The 19,706-nt window shown below is 36.2% G+C and overlaps 1 protein-coding gene across 4 annotated transcripts in view; it reads right to left on the minus strand.

Annotated features, from left to right (window-relative positions):
* The window catches only part of DMD (dystrophin), a 2,284,432-nt gene that overhangs the window by 1,459,177 nt on the left and 805,549 nt on the right, over positions 1 to 19,706 (minus strand). For all 4 annotated transcript variants that reach the window (XM_063634262.1, XM_063634265.1, XM_063634264.1 and 1 more), the window contains exon 17: positions 10,322 to 10,497. In XM_063634262.1, coding sequence (XP_063490332.1) covers positions 10,322 to 10,497 — 176 coding nt within the window. The remainder of the gene's footprint in view (positions 1 to 10,321; positions 10,498 to 19,706) is intronic.

Consider the following 19,706-nt stretch of genomic DNA (forward strand, 5'->3'; position numbering starts at 1 on the left):
AACAGGGAAGGCCATATAAATTCCATTTCAGGGGTGAAGAAATAGATTCTTGGGGAGATTAAGTGACTTAAGTCACATAGTTTATGAGTAGAAGATGCAAGGCCAGAACCCATCTGTGCAGTAATATGCCCATCTGCTCTCAGATCTATTCCCCACTTTTCTTCTGTCCTTTCTGTATCAGAGGGATATACATTTCCCAACACTACTTGCCCTCCAAATTGTTCATTTGGAGGCAATGGCAGAATATTGGAAGGTGGGAGGAAGAGCAAAGCCAAGGTCTTTTTTCTTCTCCAACTACCTTGGGTGGCATTTCTAGAGCAGCTGTATCCCTACTGTGGCTTCGGTTTTCCCTGGACAGCTAGCTCCCTCTTCAACAATCCAATTTTCTGCCTGGCAGTCCTAACTTTAGTTTAATCTCTGTCAGAAAGCCCCAGCTTCTCAGCTCTGGTAATAATACTTTTTCTGTATTGTTTCTCCAGCTCTAGGGATATCAGCAGCATCCTTACATTGCTAGTGCTTTGAGGTGCCGCTCCATCCCCTGAGCTGTGTCTCAGTTTTCTACTACCTGCTTAGCCAATTCCTTGTATTACGTTTCCTCTCTTTAAATCACAGTGATTTTGTTTTTCTGACAAGACTTGCACAAAACCTGGAAAATCCCTTGTCAACATCCAATAAGTATTTATTCAATACCTGCTATGAGCTGATTTCTGGTTTATACATTGTAGGTCTAGAGATGACAAGAAATGATTTCTTCCCTCAAGGAGTTTACTGGACACACAGGCATACAAAAATAAAGTCGTTACAATACAATTTGGCAAGTGTTTTAATGGAAGTGTTAAAAAGGCTGAGAAGTGGCCGGGCACTGTGGCTCATGCCTCTAATCCCAGTACTTTGGGAGGCCACGGCAGTCGGATCATGAGGTCAAGAGATCGAGCCCATCCTGGCCAACACGGTGAAACTCCATGTGTATTAGAAATACAAAAATTAGCTGGGCGTGGTGGCGCTTGCCTACAGTGTCAGCTACTTGGGAGCCTGAGGCAGGACAATCAATTGAACCCACAAGGCAGAGGATGCAGTAAGCCGAGATCGCGTCACTGCACTCCAGCCTGGCAACGGAGCGAGACTCCGTCTCAAAAAAAAAAAAAAACCCCACAAATGGCTGAGAACTGCCTCTGAGAGGTTAGGTAACCAGAAAGACAAGGTGGTTAGTAGCACGGTGGCAGGTAACATGGGGATGGGAAAAAGAAAGGTATCTAAAGAGAATCTTAGGTAGAGAAAACAAAGAAACAGAAGCTTAAGAAAGCACAGAGCATTTGGAGATCAAAGAGTGGTTAATTTAAGCTAAAGCATAGGGCAGTGTGGATCACAATACAGTCTGTAACAGACAGTGAACTGTTTGCTATTAGCCTGTAAGAAAAGAATTTTCACCAGAATATAAATCAACTGAGTCACTAAACAAACGATTTCATCTTATTTGCTTTTAATTGCCAAACTTTCTTGACAAAGGAAGCAGTACATTGATTTATATTCTTGCTCAAGCTTCTTATCTCAATTGTGGACTGGTAATAAAAAGTTTGCAGATTATTTTGAGTAGCACTGGTTATTTTTTTAAAAAAGGAGCAGAGGAGAAGGGAGTGAAGCTGGAGAGGTAGGCAGCTAAAGATCACAAAAGAATTTCTATGCCATGCATTTCAAGATTTACGGGCAGGGGAACGATCTAATTAAAACTGCATTTTAAGATATCCCTCGGGAAGCTGTGAAGAGCATGGATAAGATAGGTGAGATCAGAGGCAGAGAAATCAGTTAAAAATTTCATACAGAAAAATTTCAGCTTTAACTAGGGTTAAGGCAGCAAGGATGTAGAAAAAAATAACAAACTAAAGAGAATTTAACAGGTACATTTGGAGGGATTTAGTGATGTGGCAGATATCAAGACCACTGTGAATGGCTGCACAGGTTGTTCACTGCACAAGTTCAGGATGTGCCATTCTTAGAGACTATGATGTGATTGACCCTCTCTAGAGTTGTACGATCTAAACTGCAAAACTATATTTGAGATTCCAGCCAGAAATCCAGGAATACATAGCCTATAAGCATTTGAATTATACAGGTATGAACATCAGGAGAGAGGGAGAGTTAGGAACATCAATTTGTGAATCAAAAATATAGGTGAATGATAAAGATTATAAATGATATTTCTCCAAAAAATAAAGCATCATAAGAAGAAAATAAAATCGCAATTTGAGTCTTATGGAGACTGACATTAAAGGGCAGGAATAGAAGACTGGAAAGATATACTCTGAAAGAAAACAGGAGAAAACAATGTCCCAGAAACTGCAGGAGAGAAAAATTTCAAGAAGGGACTAATCATTTCTGTCAAGCACAAGACAAAGGTCAAAAAGGGAAAAGAACTGAAGAGTGACCTTTGGAGCTGGCAATTAAGGAGCTCTCTGGCGACCTTGCTGAGAGCAGTTTCAGGGCTTGATGTAGAGGATGAGAGGGTAAAGGAAAGAATCAGGAGTACGTAAGGGAATAGAGATCGTTCAGGTCTTCTGATTAAAAACTGACTTTTATTTGCACTCAACTATGCTTCTCCTTTTAGATGAATAAGTATGAGTACCATTTTCTTCACTCAAAGAACAAACAAAACTATATGTCACAGCTCTGGGAATGTGATCCTGTCTTCTTCTCTGTTGATATTCTTTTACGCCTTGCATTCTGGAAGAATACATTTTCACATAGCTGCTGTAGCCAGACATCCAAAGATGCATATAGTATTTCGTAGGACCAGTTCTCATTATAATGCATTTCTATTCACAGCTTGAATTGAGCATCTACTACACAGAAGACTCCACACAGGTAAGGAACAAGAAATGGATCCTGGCCCAGGGAAGCTTTAATTCTAGCGGATGAAACAAGCACATGGACAGATCATTTCATCATAAAGCAGTAAGGTGTCACAAGATGCAACAGTACCATCCCTTAACCTACCCAGGAATACATGGCCCCTGTCAGGCCTCTGAGCCCTAACTAAGCCATCATATCCTCTGTGACCTGCACCTATATGTCCAGATGGCCGGAAGCAACTGAAGAATCACAAAAGAAGTGAAAATGGCTGGTTCCTGCCTTAACTGGTGACATTCCACCATTGTGATTTGTTTCTGTCCCACCTTAACTGAGCAATTAACCTCATGAAATTCCTTCTCCTGGCTCAAAACCTCCCCCACTGAGCACCTTGTGACCCCCGGCCCTGCCCACAAGAGAAAAATCCCCTTTGACTGTAATTTTCCACTACCCATCCAAATCCTATAAAACGGCCCCACCCCTATCTCCATTCCCTGACTCTCTTTTCAGACTCAGCCCACCTGCACCCAGGTGAAATAAACAGCCTTGTTGCTCACACAAAGCCTGTTTGTTGGTCTCTTCAAACGGACATGCGTGAAAGCCCCTTTATGGGGGCTGGCATAAGGAAAGAGAATCAGGGGTCAGACTGTAACTGACAAGACACTCCAGTGAACTGATTTCCAAAATGTGGGCCCTAAACAAGTAGAATAGGATCACGTCGGACCTTGTTAGAAATTAAAATTCTTGGGCACCACTCCACGCCTATTAGAATTAGAAACTCTGGGCTGGGCGCGGTGGCTCACGCCTGTAATCCCAGCACTTTGGGAGGCCGAGGCGGGCGGATCGCCTGAGGTCGGGAGTTCGAGACAAGCCTGACCAACATGGAGAAACCCTGTCTATACTAAAAATACAAAATTAGCTGGGCGTAGTCGTGCATGCCTCTAATCCCAGCTACTGGGGAGGCTCAGGCAGCAGAATCGCTTGAACTTGGGAGGCAGAGGTTGCAGTGAGCCGAGATCGTGCCATTGCACTCCAGCCTGGGCAACAAGAGTGAAACTCCATCTAAAAAAAATATAATAATTAGAAATTCTGGTGACTCTGATGCATGCTGAAGGATGAGAACCATTGTTGTCATGCAAGTGCGAGGGTTCTCAAATTTTATGCTGTATCAGTATCACCCAGAGTGCTTATAAAATATTTCTGGGCCCACCAGCAGAGTTTCTGATTCAGCAGTTTTGGGAAGGGCCCTCCAAATCTGCATTTCAAAGAAGGTCCCAGGTGATGATACTGTTTCATGCACTGCAGTTTGAATATTACTGTTCTAAGTATTCTCTGATCCCATAGCATCCTCTAGAATTCACATTACTATATTCTTCAAAACACTGTTATTGATTTATTCTTGATGCATAAGGTAACATCATCTCAAGAATATTTAATACATGGTTATCTTTTTGAGGATGTGAAGATGGTATGCAAGGTTTCTGTTTCTTTTTTTTTTTTTTAACCAAAAATAGTGTCTAAAGTGAAATTTGAATTTATGACCAAGGTCATTTTCCTTTAATACATAAAAAGAAACATGACATTACAACTATAACACTAGAACGGATTTAGGAGACTCAGCACTACTCCTTATTTTGCAACTGAAAGCAAGTTATTTAACCTTTCTGGACCTCAATTAACCTGTAACCATGCACAAGTCTAGTCTCCTTAGGAAAAAAAGAAGCAAATCATCTAAAATGTTTTGTTTCTATGGGCTGCGCCAATGGGCAAAGTGTCATTACTGAGTTCAACAGCCCAGATAGTTTAGGATCAATTTATCATATAGAACATTAAAAAAAAAAAATTCACGGACACATTAATCATCTAATTAGGTTCTTCAAATAAATTGGTATATTTTACCATACAACTTTCAGATTTTCATTTAGAAACAAAAGCTATAATCAATATCTAAAACAAAAATGTTTCAGGCATGATTCTCATAAAACTGCAGAGTGGTCTTATCTGTTACCTATTTTCTTTCCAAAGATGTCACACAATTTAACTTCATCTGGACGGCAGCCATAAAAAGAAAATCAAACAAACAAAAAACAGAAACAAACTGAAAAGAAGAATATATAATAATAATTCAGGTATGTAGATCAGCCAATTTATCCTTCCATTTAGTTAGGATGCAGGAAATAGCCAGAGAAAGCAAGCTTACATTCTGTCTGCTTACCCTGGAGGGAAAAAACAGACCAGGTGAATTGAGGCATTTCAAAATGCCTCTACATTATCCTAGAGGACAAAGATATTCATTTATGAACACTTTACTTGGGGGAAATTATCTTTATTAAGATAGCATTTACTTAAAAACAATTTGCCATTCATTTTTCCTTGTTGCTACAAAAGTATAAATTAAAGCTTTTTTGAAAAATCCCTTAAAATAACTGCTACATGACTGGGAACTAATCTCCTGGATAAATACCAATTAACTAGATAATAGACCTGGTTTTAACCTAGGATGAGTTCCATACTCTGATAATTACCTACATATAAAGTAATATCACTGAATTGCAGAAATAATTTGCTATTAGAAATAATTATCTTGTGACCCAAGATCATCAGACACTTTTGGAAATCTCAGTGTAAAGATAAAAATTTATGCAATAAATACAACATATGTAGAAGCTGTATAATTATTTAGGAATCAACTAAATGTACCTTAGATAGTTAAGAAACTATGTGGTAGAAAGCTGAATTTTAAATCCCTTAATTGTTTTGGATAAATAAGGATACCCTAATGGGTAAAACTGGAATTATTAAAGATCATCAGAATGGTCACATGTTTATTATTAAGAACAATTCCAGGAAGAGCTAGGTAGAATTTTTAAATGATATTGGAATGTCAAATTTTAGTTACTGCAATTATTTGAATTATATACCATTCACTCTCTCAACAAACATTTATTGGTTACTTATTGTATCCACAGTATTTACTACAATGGAATCTAAGTAAAATATAAAGAAGTGTAATAATAGGCTGCCTTCGTTGTGACTGGCAATGGGAAATTTTATGTGAGTGGCGTGAAGGCATACAACAAAATGAATGTAATGTAATTTACTGGCTGAAGTGGAATAATAATTATTGGGAAGGTAGACATAAAATTAGTGGAGAATGAGAACAATACTGAATGCAATAGGAAGCACTTGGGTTTTATTTTGGAGGCATCTGGAGTTATGGGAATTCGCATATCTGGAGAGACAGCAAAAAGCATCATTTTAGATATATTCATTTTAGGTAAATCGATTAGAAAGGAGGGCAGTTCTCTCCACAGTGAGGTATATGGCTCAGGTTATGGACTTGGCAATTCAAATGATCATGAAATGACTGAAATGATGGCACCTGCCCAATAAAATAATACAATCTGATTATAATAAATAAGGAGAAGAAAGTAAAAGAAAGATTCACAGAACTGGAGATGTCAGGAGGTAAATTCTGTTTTGAAGAGGAAAACAGGAAGGTAATTTTATATTTGTTAGGTTTGAGATAATGTTTATTATGGAATTTTTCCCTGTCAATAATATATGACTACCGTCTCCATCACTACCTCTGCCATCATCAACATCAATTCTACTATCTTTACCTTTCCACCATCACTTCTACCCCTCCTACCCATCACAATCTTTCTCCATCTTCATCATCTCTACGGTCTCCAACACCAAACAAGAATCATAACCATTGCATTTACTGAATGTTTACCACCTTAAAGGTAATGTATTAAATGCTTCTTATTTAATCCTCATGACTGGTGCTTTATAAAGTGAGAATACTGGAATCTAAGGCACAGATAAGTAATTTGCCTGCACTCATAAGCTGGTAATTAAAACGGGCAGGTTTCACAAATACCACAGGTCTCACCTATAAGTGGGAGCTAAACATTGAGTACACATGGACACAAAGAAGGGAATAATAGACGCTGAGGCCCATTTGAGAGTGGAAGGTGGGAGGCAGCTGAGGATGAAAAAACTACCTATCAGATACTATGCTGATTACCTGAGAGACAAAATTATCTGTACACCAAACAGCCACAACACGCAATTTACCCATGTAACAAACCTGCACATTTACCCCTTGAACCTAAAACAAAAGCTGAGAAAAAAAAAAAAAGGCAGCATTCAAACCTGAATAATTCTGATTCCAAAAGCAATAGTTTTTTCAATATTTGCTACTTCTCTAGAAACATAGGCAATGAATTATAACTAAAATATGTGTGCAATGTATAAGTAGGTATGGTTAATTGGAAGGAACAAATGTTTGCATTTGATAAAAATGAACATTGAGGCAGTGGCTGGATGCACAAGCGGAAATAGCTTTAGAGATATAAAGCTTTAATTTGAGGGAGAGTGTCACATCTGGAGCTACATGACTTGGGAGTGACTCACTTAGAGCCAGGCTCGAATCAATGAGAGGAGACAATCAAGATAAAGAAGTCGAAAGGCCAGGCATGGTGGCTCACGCCTGTAATCCCAGCACTTTGGGAGGCTGAAGTGGGTGGATCACGAGGTCAGGAGCTCAAGACCAGCCTGGCCGAGATGGTGAAACCCTGTCTCTACTAAAAAATACAAAAAAAATGAGCTGGATGTGGTGGCGGGCGCCTGTAATTCCAGCTACTCGGGAGGCTGAGGCAGAGAATTGCTTGAACCCAGGAGGTGGAGGTTGCAGTAAGCTGAGATAGCGCCACTGCACTCCAGCCTGGGGGACAGAGCAAGACACTGTCTCAAAAAAAAAAGAAGTCAGAAAGGCAAAGAGATGGATCTGTGTGATACTCCCATAGGAATAAGGCAGAAGGAATAAAACAAGCCAGGTAAAGAGTCGTGGGTGACAAATGGTAGTGTGTCACAGAAGCTGGAAGAGGACATCATTTAAATAAAACACAATTCAACAGATGGTCAAGACCTCAATATTCAGTGAAATATTAGTGGGCTTCAGACGATACAAAAAAGGGGCACTAGCTAATATAAAGCTTATAGTTATATTTGCATGATGCCTGTTTAATCATTACACTACTTTAACAAGATTCCACCCTGTAGACAATTATTAATTAATGAATTTGTTCCTAAAGGTTTCCCTTTTTGCTATCATCGTGCAGCCTAAATTTATCAATCAAGTGTCTTATATAGAGTGTTCAGATAATTTTGCTGTCCAAATCAGGACACACTTGAGAGTGAAAGTTGATGCTATATATAATTATGCTGAGACAACAGGTGTAACTGGGAGGGCTTCAAGTAAATCAATAGGATTACCTTAGTCATATATCTATGAAAAAGACATTTTACTATACAGTCCAGGATTTGTAGCTACCTCGGTTCTAATCCTGTCTCAGGTACTCTGTAGCTGTGTATAATTTTATAAAGTAATTATAGCCATACCTATTTAGGGAGGTGATTGGGAAAAATACATGCGATGCCAAGAAAGCATTGAATCTACTACTGAGCACATAATAAATCGTCAATTTATGTTAGCTTTTATTTGAAGAATCTTTCTTTATGTGCCCAATGGGACTTCTCATTTAGGCACTTAAAAAAATTGCTGAAAACTTATGACACAAACAAATTTTGGAGACAAGGTATTTCACCACTATCCACTCTTTCCTGAAAACAAAAAGAAGTCAGAACACACTTTTTTTTTTTTTTTTCAACACAATCCATTCTCCAAACAGGAGCCAATAATAAGCTTTTGAAGACAGAGATTGACATGAATCAGCTTGCTTTGTTAATTTCTGTATTAGGGAAGTTCAGAAGACATTAAAAGTGTTAGGCACCTAGGTGTCCCTATTACTCTGTTTGGAGAACTGTTGGAGGGTTGTTGGAATGTTGCAAAGTATCCATAAATCTGTATGTCCACTAAGTGTTGTCTATAAACACATGTTTAATGTGACAACAAACAAGTTAATGTACATCTTACTAGGAATACTAAAAAAAATTCATCAAAAGCTTCAGGGATTTGTGCTATTATGCTTTTTTACTCCATCAATTTTTCTTAGACTTTCTGTTACCATCTTGAGTAGAGTGCTTGGAAGTTCCTGAAAGTTGTTGCCCCAAAAAGAATGCTAATATTCATAGAGTTTCAGAGCCATTTGACTGGAGCAAGGGTCAACAAACTTTTTCTGTGACAGGATAGATAATAAATATTTTAGGCTTTGTGGACTATACAGTTTGTGTTACAACTATTCAAACTCTGCCCTTGTAATGTGAAAGTAATCATAAATGATAAATAAATGAGTATGGCTCTGTTCCACTAAAACATTATTTATAACACTGAAATTTAAATTTTATGTAATTTTGACATGTCATAAAATATTATTTTTCTTTTGATTATTTTCAACCATTTGAAAATGTAAAAACACTTCTTGGCTGATGAGCCATACCAAACCGGCAGCATGCTAGATTTGGTTAGCAGGCCTTAGTTTGGTGACCCATGGACTAGTGGATTTGCTTAGCCAAGCTGACACAACCAGGGAGAAAAGTCCCAGTGATTTACTTTGGAATTATCAAAGTAGGTCATAAGTCATTAGTTAATAGAGAAGTACTGAAAGTCACAAATAATATATTTGAATAACTTTTCTAGATTTATTTTTTTCTTAGAACATCTGACATGGTATTTTTAGATGTGTGTTCTTTTCATACTTCTCTACACTGGTATACACAAATTCTAATGTCAAGTGTTCCATGAGTTTCTAAACATATGCTGCTTAAAAACATACGGCAGATTTTAATGTTCTTTCTTAATCTTAGAATTACAATAACTGGAATGAAAGGGAAATTGTACCTTTTAAAATAATTTTTATGCCAGCTTTGCACTCATAAAATTGTATTACCATCATTGTAATATATCCACTGATTTACATAATACCTAACTTATCTAAAATGCATAATTCTGAATATTCACAAAAAGATCAGTTAAAAATTCTAACACCTTCAAGATAAGACTTTATAAATATCAAAGAACAGGAAATCTGTTCTGTAATTTCTCCTGATTTAGGATACGCAGATTCAGACATCATGTTCTCGTAAACTAGCAGGATGGATCTCATCTGATAGGTGTACTTCTTCATGAAAATGCACTTTCCACTACTGGAAAAAAAAAGACATTTAATGCAAAACTAGGGACTCAACAAGCAGGCCCTTTATAAGGAAAAAAAAAAAAAAAAAGAAAGAAACTTTTAGGATTAAAATGCTACCACAGTAGCTTATCACCTATAGTTTCTTCTTTCACTCCAGAAAACACCATTTCCATTAAGCATTTAGTTTCTGTTGCAATAGTGATTTCTTGGGAAAGTTTTAAAATGTACTTCGTAATTTTTCTCACTACATTAACTGACATTACAGGTACCCGAGGCTTCTGGAAATATTGCTGAAGTGAAAACACCACCAACAAAACTGCTGTAAATGAGTTTTCTCCACTTCATTTGCAGATAAAAGCTTAAGATGCTCTCACCTTTTCCTAATTTCAGAATCCACAGTCATCTGCCTCTTCTTTTGGGGAGGTGGTAGCGGAAGTTCCTCTTGAGCATGTTTTACCAGGATTTGTTCCCTTGTGGTCACCATAGTTACTGTTTCCATTACAGTTGTCTGTGTTAGTGATGGCTGAGTGGTGGTGACAGCCTGTGAAATCTGCGAGAAGTATTGAAACAGAGGTCAGACGCTGCTCGAAAGACTTCAGTAAAGACTGCTTGGAGTGGAAAAGGAAGATAATGAGAAACTGTTCTTGCTTGTTGGTAGATTGACCTTCAGATCAAAATAGCAACATACTGAAGCCTAATAAAATTGTTTTATCTGACTTAAGTTAGGTTGACTGAAATAGCAAAGGCAAGTAATCTCAACATCGAAAGTAAATTTAGTGCCCCTTCAATATAGTGGTCAAACTGTAGGAAATAAGGGGTGGGGGCAAAGGAGAAAACTGTAGAGTATAATTCATTCTGATAGTTAATTCTACATGCTGTTTAAAATGTTTACATTAATATGAATTTTACTAACATATATCAGTACCAATTCTATTGCCAAGCACATTTAAAATGCTTATTAATAGTTTGTAGAATACTTTTGGTTATCATATACATTGATTATTTTCCGTTATACATTTTTAAATAAAATAATTTAAACTTGGTAATGAACGACTCTTTAATCAAATAAGTGAAACATCTTTTAAAATTACAATAAAAAATTAACATAAAGTACCTATTAGTCCATATATATCTTTATGTTGAATGTTATTCAAATACTAAAAAACACACTACTTGTTTGATTTAAATTAGTGATTATGTTCAAATATTTGAGTTCCCAAATTCATCACTGGAGACACTTCTTGGTTTAGAATCTCAATTACCTCCTGTTCATACTTTTGGCAGCGGGCGGGGGGCAACAGTTCATCCATCTTTGGAATAATACATTTTGTGAGCCAAGACATGAGAGGCCATCACTTCAATACGCAGGCATTACAAGATAGACAAGTCATATAATGGTGAGATAGTCATTCCTTATCATATTCTCCGTCTCACAGAGCTCCTCTCATGATGATTGTAACGTTACCTCTTGGGATGGTAATCATTATCCTTCTGGTAATCCAACTTATTTGCAAGGTCTGTTTCCAAGGAAATCACAAGAGGCCTGCATTGAAACTGCCTTTAGTTACAAGCATAGGAGCAGGGATCTGGCTGGGTCAAGATTCATTTTAGCAATTTTCCTGAATTTGCCAAGAGGTAAGGGAAGGGTTTGTAGTAATCTCCCAGTCCTCATTCAGGAGGACTGATTCCTTTCATGTGAGGAAATGGGAAAAGCCTCAGGATCTTCTTATTTCAGCTTCCAAATTGGCAATGAACAGTGAAGGAATGAAATCTTTTCCATGATGTCTTAAGTAAAAATTGCTTTGACATATATAACTTAAAAAGGCTACCTTCTGTTGAAGACACATCTTTACATATGTGAGGGCCTGAAGGATTTCCATCTTGGTAGGCTAAAAGGATATGAGAGTTACAGTTTCTACATTTGCCAAGCACAGGTTTTATCTTCTCTAGGATCTCCATAGATTCATTATTTAGAATAAATCACTGAACCTCAAACAACTTTAATTATAATCTATTGACAAGTTATGTCAAGACGAAAGCAGAAAGCAACATAGCTCTAAAAAAAGCTTAAAATAGAAACTCAAACATTGCACCCAACACAAAATGACCATTATGTGATAAAATTAGATTTCTAGTCAAAAAGAAAATGTAGTTTTTAGTAGGATTCCAAGAGCATTTATTTTTTTAATTTGAATATTTTTTAACCATGAGAAAACTTTCTTTGCAAAGAAAATGTAGTTTTTAGTAGGATCCCAAGATAATTTGTTTTTTCATTTGAATTTTTTTTAACCATGAGCAAACTTTCTTTGCATACAGTGGTGGCTAGAAGATAATATTTTGCAGATTAAGAAAACACCTAATTTTAAAAATAGAGACAAGAGATTCTCAAATTACGAAGCTAATTTATGCAGTTATATCTAATCTTATAGAACATTTGTGCTACTAAAAATTTGGCTCTTAGTTTCTGTAATATTAATATTTTCTTGATATCTACTTATAAAATTAGATAGATGTGCCCATGGAGGGTACAGGGAAATGACAACATGATATACTGTGAAGCTGCATTTAAAAATATACTAAACCTTATAAGAAAGAAAAATGAATCATTTTTAATAAAAGAGTAGTAAGACATGAGTCTGTAATTGTCCTATATAATAATCACTACTACACTGTAATTGAAAAATACTACTTCATTTCCTTTGGGATGGAGAAATAAGAAAACTGTGCATTCCCCCTGTAAATATAGGGTAGAACCCATTACATATAACAAATTAATAATCACTCTCAAAACCCACTTCATATAATCAGAATAAAAAACAATCAGCCATGCACTAAATTTCCTTATGGCTTCTAGTTACTGACTGTAAACACTTAATTATGTGTTAGAATCATTAGGAAATATAGACAGGAGAGGGACTATGAAGGCCATTTAACATAACCTCCTGATTATTACAGAACTCACTACTCCCTGAAACAAAAAGATCCTTTCTTAGCATGGAAGCAAACTTTCCCCATTGGGAAAGACGTTCTTAACAACCAGAGGAATCCTGCCTTATTAAGTCTTCCTCTTGTTAAAACTTGTTTTGAACTCTGAAAGAAAGCAGAGTAAGTTGAGTATCATTTCTACCTGACAGTCTCAAATATTTGAAATCTAATAATCATGACCCTGAAAAATATCTTTTTCAAACTCTATAATGCCAGTTATTTGCTAGAAGTAGATCTAATTTGATTCGTCATCCAAAACCAATGTTTCTTGGCTTTGGACACCATAGTCAATCAAAGAATTCTAAAACTATGTAAGTTATTCAGCCGCTGAACCACAAGGTTTCTATAAAATTCTAATGTTTATTGAATATATATTCACTAAAGGACATTCAGAAATGAGTAAAATAGAAACTCCATATTTAGGAACCTTACGGTAAAATAGGGAAGATGATAATCACGAAAATAACTGTGAAGATGAATGCCACGTGAAAAATACCAGTATGCAAAATAATTACAGACACCAAACATACAGTAATCAAGTAATTTTCTCTTTAAATGTTATGAAAACAGATTTCTCTCAGGTAGCATTTTAACATTTAGATTTAATTTGATGCTGAAGGCTAGATACAATATTTATCCTTGTTTATAGGGTCTTTATAACAGTAGATTTTGGAAACAACCTCATGTCATAGATGATGGTTTAAGTAAATTATGGTATATGAATGTAGATGGAGTATTATATTTCAAATATTTTAATGTCACTGGAAAATGTTTGCTTTACAGTATTGAGTAAACAATGCTAGACATAAACATTGGTTGGTTTTTGACAGAGAAAGTAGAGATAATTTCCGTTGTACAAGCTATATTTCTGTATTCCTTTAGTTACCAAATTTCTTCTATAAGATATTATCGCCAAAATGTTGCTTTTATAAGCTCAGAAAAATTTTAAAAGCTTTGCCCAATTGTTGTTTTAAATCTATCATTTCTATTTATATATTAAGATCTATGGAATTATACTCCTGTCACTCAATGCATTAGAATGAGGAAAACTTCAAGCATGGTAAGAATAACTTAGTGTCTTCACTAAAATGTTTAATATGGCAGAGTCAAAACTAGAATGGAATATAGTTAGGCCTATATTCAACAATCTTTTTATCTAGCTAATTATACTTTTACTCAGTCACCTTTCTTCGTTTTGATTATAAGTCTATTTAAGACTCTCAAATAATATCATGAAAGGAAAATACATTTCTTTTTAAAATACTATTCATTTTAACTATAAGTTAATTTCCCTAGTAAAAATGGGAAATCATTTAGAAATACTTGTCTTTACATTTGGGAGCTGATTCCTCTTAGAGTGGTTATAAGTAGAGGCCTTGGAGCCAGTCTCCACAATTATTAAACACCAGATCCATAGTTTATACACTGTGACATTTGGGGCTGGTTGGTTCTTATCACAAATCTGTGCATTATTTTCTTCATATTTAAAGTAGGAGTAACACATTTCTTCACAGGTGTGTTACAAGCAAAGACAGCTTTATGGGCTGGTAATTTATGCAGTTGCCCAGAGCCCCCGCTCAGGAGGCTTCCACGCTTGTTTTCAAGCTCTACTTCCACTGTCTTGAAATTCTTAGGTTTTGAACAGGAAGCCCTTGTTTTCCGTTTGCACTGGGCCCACAAATTATGTAGCCAGTCCTGGTTTTGAGAATTAAATGACATAATACCTTAATAAAATAAGTGCTCTATAATGGTAAATATCAGCAGTAACCACTATCTTTTCTAAACGCTCAGGGAAATTTGAAGAATTTTTCTATAGTCAACCTTCTTACTCATAAGATTACGTATGTTAAAAAAATCTGAACTTTAAAATTTACATTTTCTCATTCTGAGAAAAATTGGAAGAGAATTTGCCAGCATCCTGATATTATTCCAGGGTGTGCCTCTTCTTGCAGTAAGATCGTGTTATTTGGATAGGCGTGGAAAAAAAAAACTATGCTCAAGCAATGAAGTTCTTTCTTTCCATCTTCTCTTCCACTTGTTTCAAAAATGCACATTTAAAAAAAGACATATAAGTACATCTAAGCAAATTTAAAGAATATAAAAGGACGTACAATGAAATAAAATACTTTTTTTCTACCACTGTCTCCAGTTTGTTAGGAATCTCTACAAGTCATGTATAACTTAACGACTGGGACACATTCTGAGAAATTCATCCTTAGACAATTTTGTCCTTGTACGAACACCATGGAGTGTAGTTACACAAACCTAGATGGTACAGACTACTATACAGCCAACCTATGTGGTATAGCTTATTGCTCCTAGCTACAAACCTGTACAGGATGTGACTATACTGAATAGTGTAGGCACAATGGTAAGTATTTGTGTATCCAAACATATCTAAAGGTGCAATAAAAATATGATAGAGAGTTGGGCATAAAACAATCTTTAGAAAATTTTTTAAAAACCCACAAAATTATACCAACAACACTCTTGGACCACAGTGCAATAAAAACAGAAATCAATGTTAAGAAAATTGCTCAAAACCATACATTAAAATGGAAATCAAACAAACTACTCCTGAATGACCTCTGGGTTAATAATAAAATTAAGGCAGAAATCAAGAAATTATCTGAAACTAATGAAAATTTTAAAAGATGTAACATACCAGAATCTCTGGGACACACCCAAAGCAGTGTTAAGAGACAAGCTTATGGCACGAAACACGCATATCAAAAAGTTAGAAGGATCTCTAATTACAAAACGAACATCACAAGGAACGAGAGAAACAAGAGCAAACTAACCCCAAAGCTAGAAGACAGGAAATAACCAAAATCGGAGCTGAACTGAAGGAAAATGAGATGCAAAAAAGCATAGAAAAGTCAATGAATCTAGGAGCTGGTTCTTTGAAAGAATTAATAATAAAGATAGACCACTACCTAGACAAAGAAAAAAAGAGAGAAGACTCAAATAAACACAATAAAAAATGACAAGGGGGATGTTACCATTGACCCCACAGAAATAGAGAAAACCCTTAGAGACTATTCATAATGAACACCTCTATGCACACAAGCTAGAAAACTGAGAGGAAATGGATAAATTGCTAGAAACATACAACTTTCCAAGTTTGAACCAGGAAGAAATAGAATCATTGAACAGACCAATAATGAGTTCCGAAATTAAATTAGGAACAAAAAGCCCACCAACCAGAAAAAGCCCAGGACCAGACAGATTCACACCTGAATACTAACAGATATAGAAGGAAAAGCTGGTATCATTCCTACTGAAACCGTTCCATAAAATTGAGGAGCGGCTCCTTCCTAACTGATTCTGTGAGGGAAGCACTGTCCTGATACCAAAACCTGACAGACACACAACAACAAAAAAAGAAAACTTCAGGCCAATGTCCCTAATGAACATAGATGCAAAAATAGTCAACAAAATACTAGCAAACCAAATCCAGCAGCACACCAAAAAGCTAATCCACCATTATGAAAGAGCTTCTATCCCAGGGTTGCGAGGTTGATTCAACATACACAAGTCAATAAATGTGATTCACCACATAAACAGAACAAAAAATCAAAAACCATATGATCATTTCAGTAGACATACAAAAGACATCCTATAAAATTCAACACCCTTTCATGTTAAAAATCCTCAACAAGCTAGGCACTGAAGGAACATATTTCAAAGTAATTAGAACCATCTTTAAAAAGTCCACAGCCGACATTATACTGAATGTGCAAAAGCCAGAAGCATTCTACTTGGAAACTGGCATAAGACAAGTGTGCCCTCTCTTACAAATCTCATTAAACATAGTACTAGAAATCCTAACCAGAGCAATCAGGAAAGAGAAATAAAGGCAATCCACATACGAAGAGAGGAAGTCAAATTATCCCTGTTTGCAGACGATGAGATTCTATACTTTGGCCGTAGTCTCTGCCCAAAAGCTCATTGATCTGATACACAACCTCAGCAAAGTTTCAGAATCCAAAATCAATGTATAAATATCACTAGTATTCCTACACACCAACAACATTTAAGCTAAGGCCAAATGAAGAACACAGTCCCATTCACAATTGTCAAAAAGAAATAAGATACCTAGGAATACAGCTAACCAAGGAGGTGAAACACTGCTAAAATGAGAATTACAAAATATTGCGCAAGTAACTCAGAGATAACACACAAAAAATGGAAAAATATTCTATGCTCATGGAAGAATTAATACTGACAAAATGGCCATAATGTCTAAAGCATTTTTTAATTCATTGCTATTCCCAAAAAACTACCAATAACATTCTTCACTGAATTAGAAAAAGACTATTTAAAAATTCATATGGAGCCACTAAAAGAGCCAGAATAGCCAAGGTAATCCTAAGCAAAAAGAAAAAAGCTGGAACCATCCCACTGCCTGACTTCAAACTATACTAAAAGGATATAGTCACCAAAACAGCATGGTACAAAAAACAGACACATAAACCAATGGAAAAGAATAGAGAGTCAAGAAACAAGGCTGCACACCTACAACCATCTGTTCTTCAATGACATCAACAAAAACAAGCAATGGGGAAAGGACTGCCTATTCATTGGACCCCTTACTTACACCATATACAAAAATTAACCCGAGGTGAATTAAAGATTTAATCTAAAACCAACAACTATAAAAACCTAAGAAGATAACCCAGGTAATGCCACTCTGGACATTGAAACTGCAAAGACTTCATAACAAAAACATCAAAAACAATTGAAAAAAAAAAACAAAAATTGAAAAATGGGACTTCATTAAATTCTACACAGCAAAAGAAACTATCAACAGAGTAAACAGACAACCTGCAGAATGGGAGAAAAATTTTTGCAAACTTTGCATCTGACAAAGGTCTAATATCCAGAATCTACAAGGAACTTAAATTTACAAGCAAAAACCAAACAACACCATTAAAAAGTGGGCAAAGGACATGAACTCTTTTCATAAAAAGACATACATACAGAAAACAATCATATGAAAAAACGCTGAACATCACTAATCATTAGAGAAGTGCAGATCAAAACCACAATAAGATACCATTTGACACCAGTCAGAATGGCTATTATTAAAAAGTCAAAAAATAACAGATGCTGGCAAGGCTGCAGAGAAAAGGGAACGTTTATTGCACTGCTAATATTATTGTAAGTTAGTTCAGCCACTGTGGAAAGCAGTTTGGTGATTTCTCAAAGAGCGTAAACAAGAATTACCATTCGAAACAGCAATCATCATTATTGGGTATACCAAGAAGAATATAAATCCCTCAACCCTAAAGACACATGCACATGTATATTTTATTGCAGCACTATTCACAATAGCAAACACATGGAATCGGCCTAAATGTCCATCAGTGGTAGACTAGATAAGGAAAATGTGGTACATATACACTGTGGAATTCTATGCAGCCATGAAAATGAGATCATGTTCTTTGCAGCAACATGGATGAAGCTGGAGGCCATTATCCTAAGCAAACTAACACAATAACAGAAAACCAAATACCACATTTTCTTACTTCTAAGTGGGAGATAAACATTGAGAACACACGGACTCAAAGAAGGGGACAACAGACACTGTGGCCTACGCGAGGCTCGAGGGTAAGAGGAGGGTGAGGATTAAAAAAACTACTTATTGGGTACTATGCTTATTACCTGTGTGATGAAATAATCTGTACACCAAACCCCTGTGACATGCAATTTATCTATATGACAAACCTCCACATGTACCTCTGAAGCAAAAATAAAAGTGAAAAATAATATAGTATTCTAATCTTATGAGACCACTGTCATATATGTGGTTCATCGTTGACTGAAATGTTGTCACGCAGCATATGAATGTAGTTTCAATTACCAACTATTCAGCTATTCTTTAATTTTAAATTCATTTTGTTTATGCTGTTATTTTATCATATGGTTTGGCTCTCTGTCCCCACCCAAATCCTCATGTTGAATTCTATCTTCAGTGTTGGAGGAAGGGCCTGGTGGGAGGGGACTGAATCATGGGTGTGGTCCTCCCCCTTACTGTTCTCCTGATAGAGTTCTCATGATATTTGTTTGTTTAAAAGTGTGTGGCAACCCTTGCCAGATTGTGGCCAGTCTGCTTCTTTAAGCGGGACCCTGATCCATCCTCCTCACTGGGTGGGACCTCCCTGTGGGGGCTTCAGCCATTTCACACAGGATTCTACAGATAGAGCTCTGATCTCTCCCTGGGACAGAGCTTCTCGGAGGAAGACCAGCTGCCATCTCTGCAGTTCTTTGAAACTAATGAGAACAAAGAGACAATTTATCAGAATCTCTGGGACACAGCTAAAGCAGTGTTAAGAGGGAAATTTATAGCACTAAATTCTCACATCAAAAAGCTAGAAAGATCTTAACAGCAAAACATCTCAATTAAAAAAATTAGAGAACCAAGAGTACACAAACAAGAAATAACCAAGATCAGAGCTGAACTGAAGTAGATAAAGACATGAAAAACCCTCCAAAAAACTAAATGAATCCAGGAGCTGGTTTTTGGAAAAAAAATAAAAATAAAAAAGGTAGACTTCTAGCTAGACTAATAAGGAAGAAAAGAGAAGAATCAAATAAACACAATGAAAAATTAGAAGACGAATATCACCAATGATTCTACAGAAATAGGAACAACCATCAGGGAATACTATAAACACCTCTATGCACATGAACTAGAAAATCTAGAGGAAATGGATGAATTATTGAACACATTTCCCCCACCAAGAATAAATCATAAAGAAAATGAATTGC

This window comes from Symphalangus syndactylus, chromosome X (genome assembly GCF_028878055.3).
Source record: "Symphalangus syndactylus isolate Jambi chromosome X, NHGRI_mSymSyn1-v2.1_pri, whole genome shotgun sequence".
Taxonomy (NCBI): Eukaryota; Metazoa; Chordata; class Mammalia; order Primates; family Hylobatidae; genus Symphalangus; species Symphalangus syndactylus.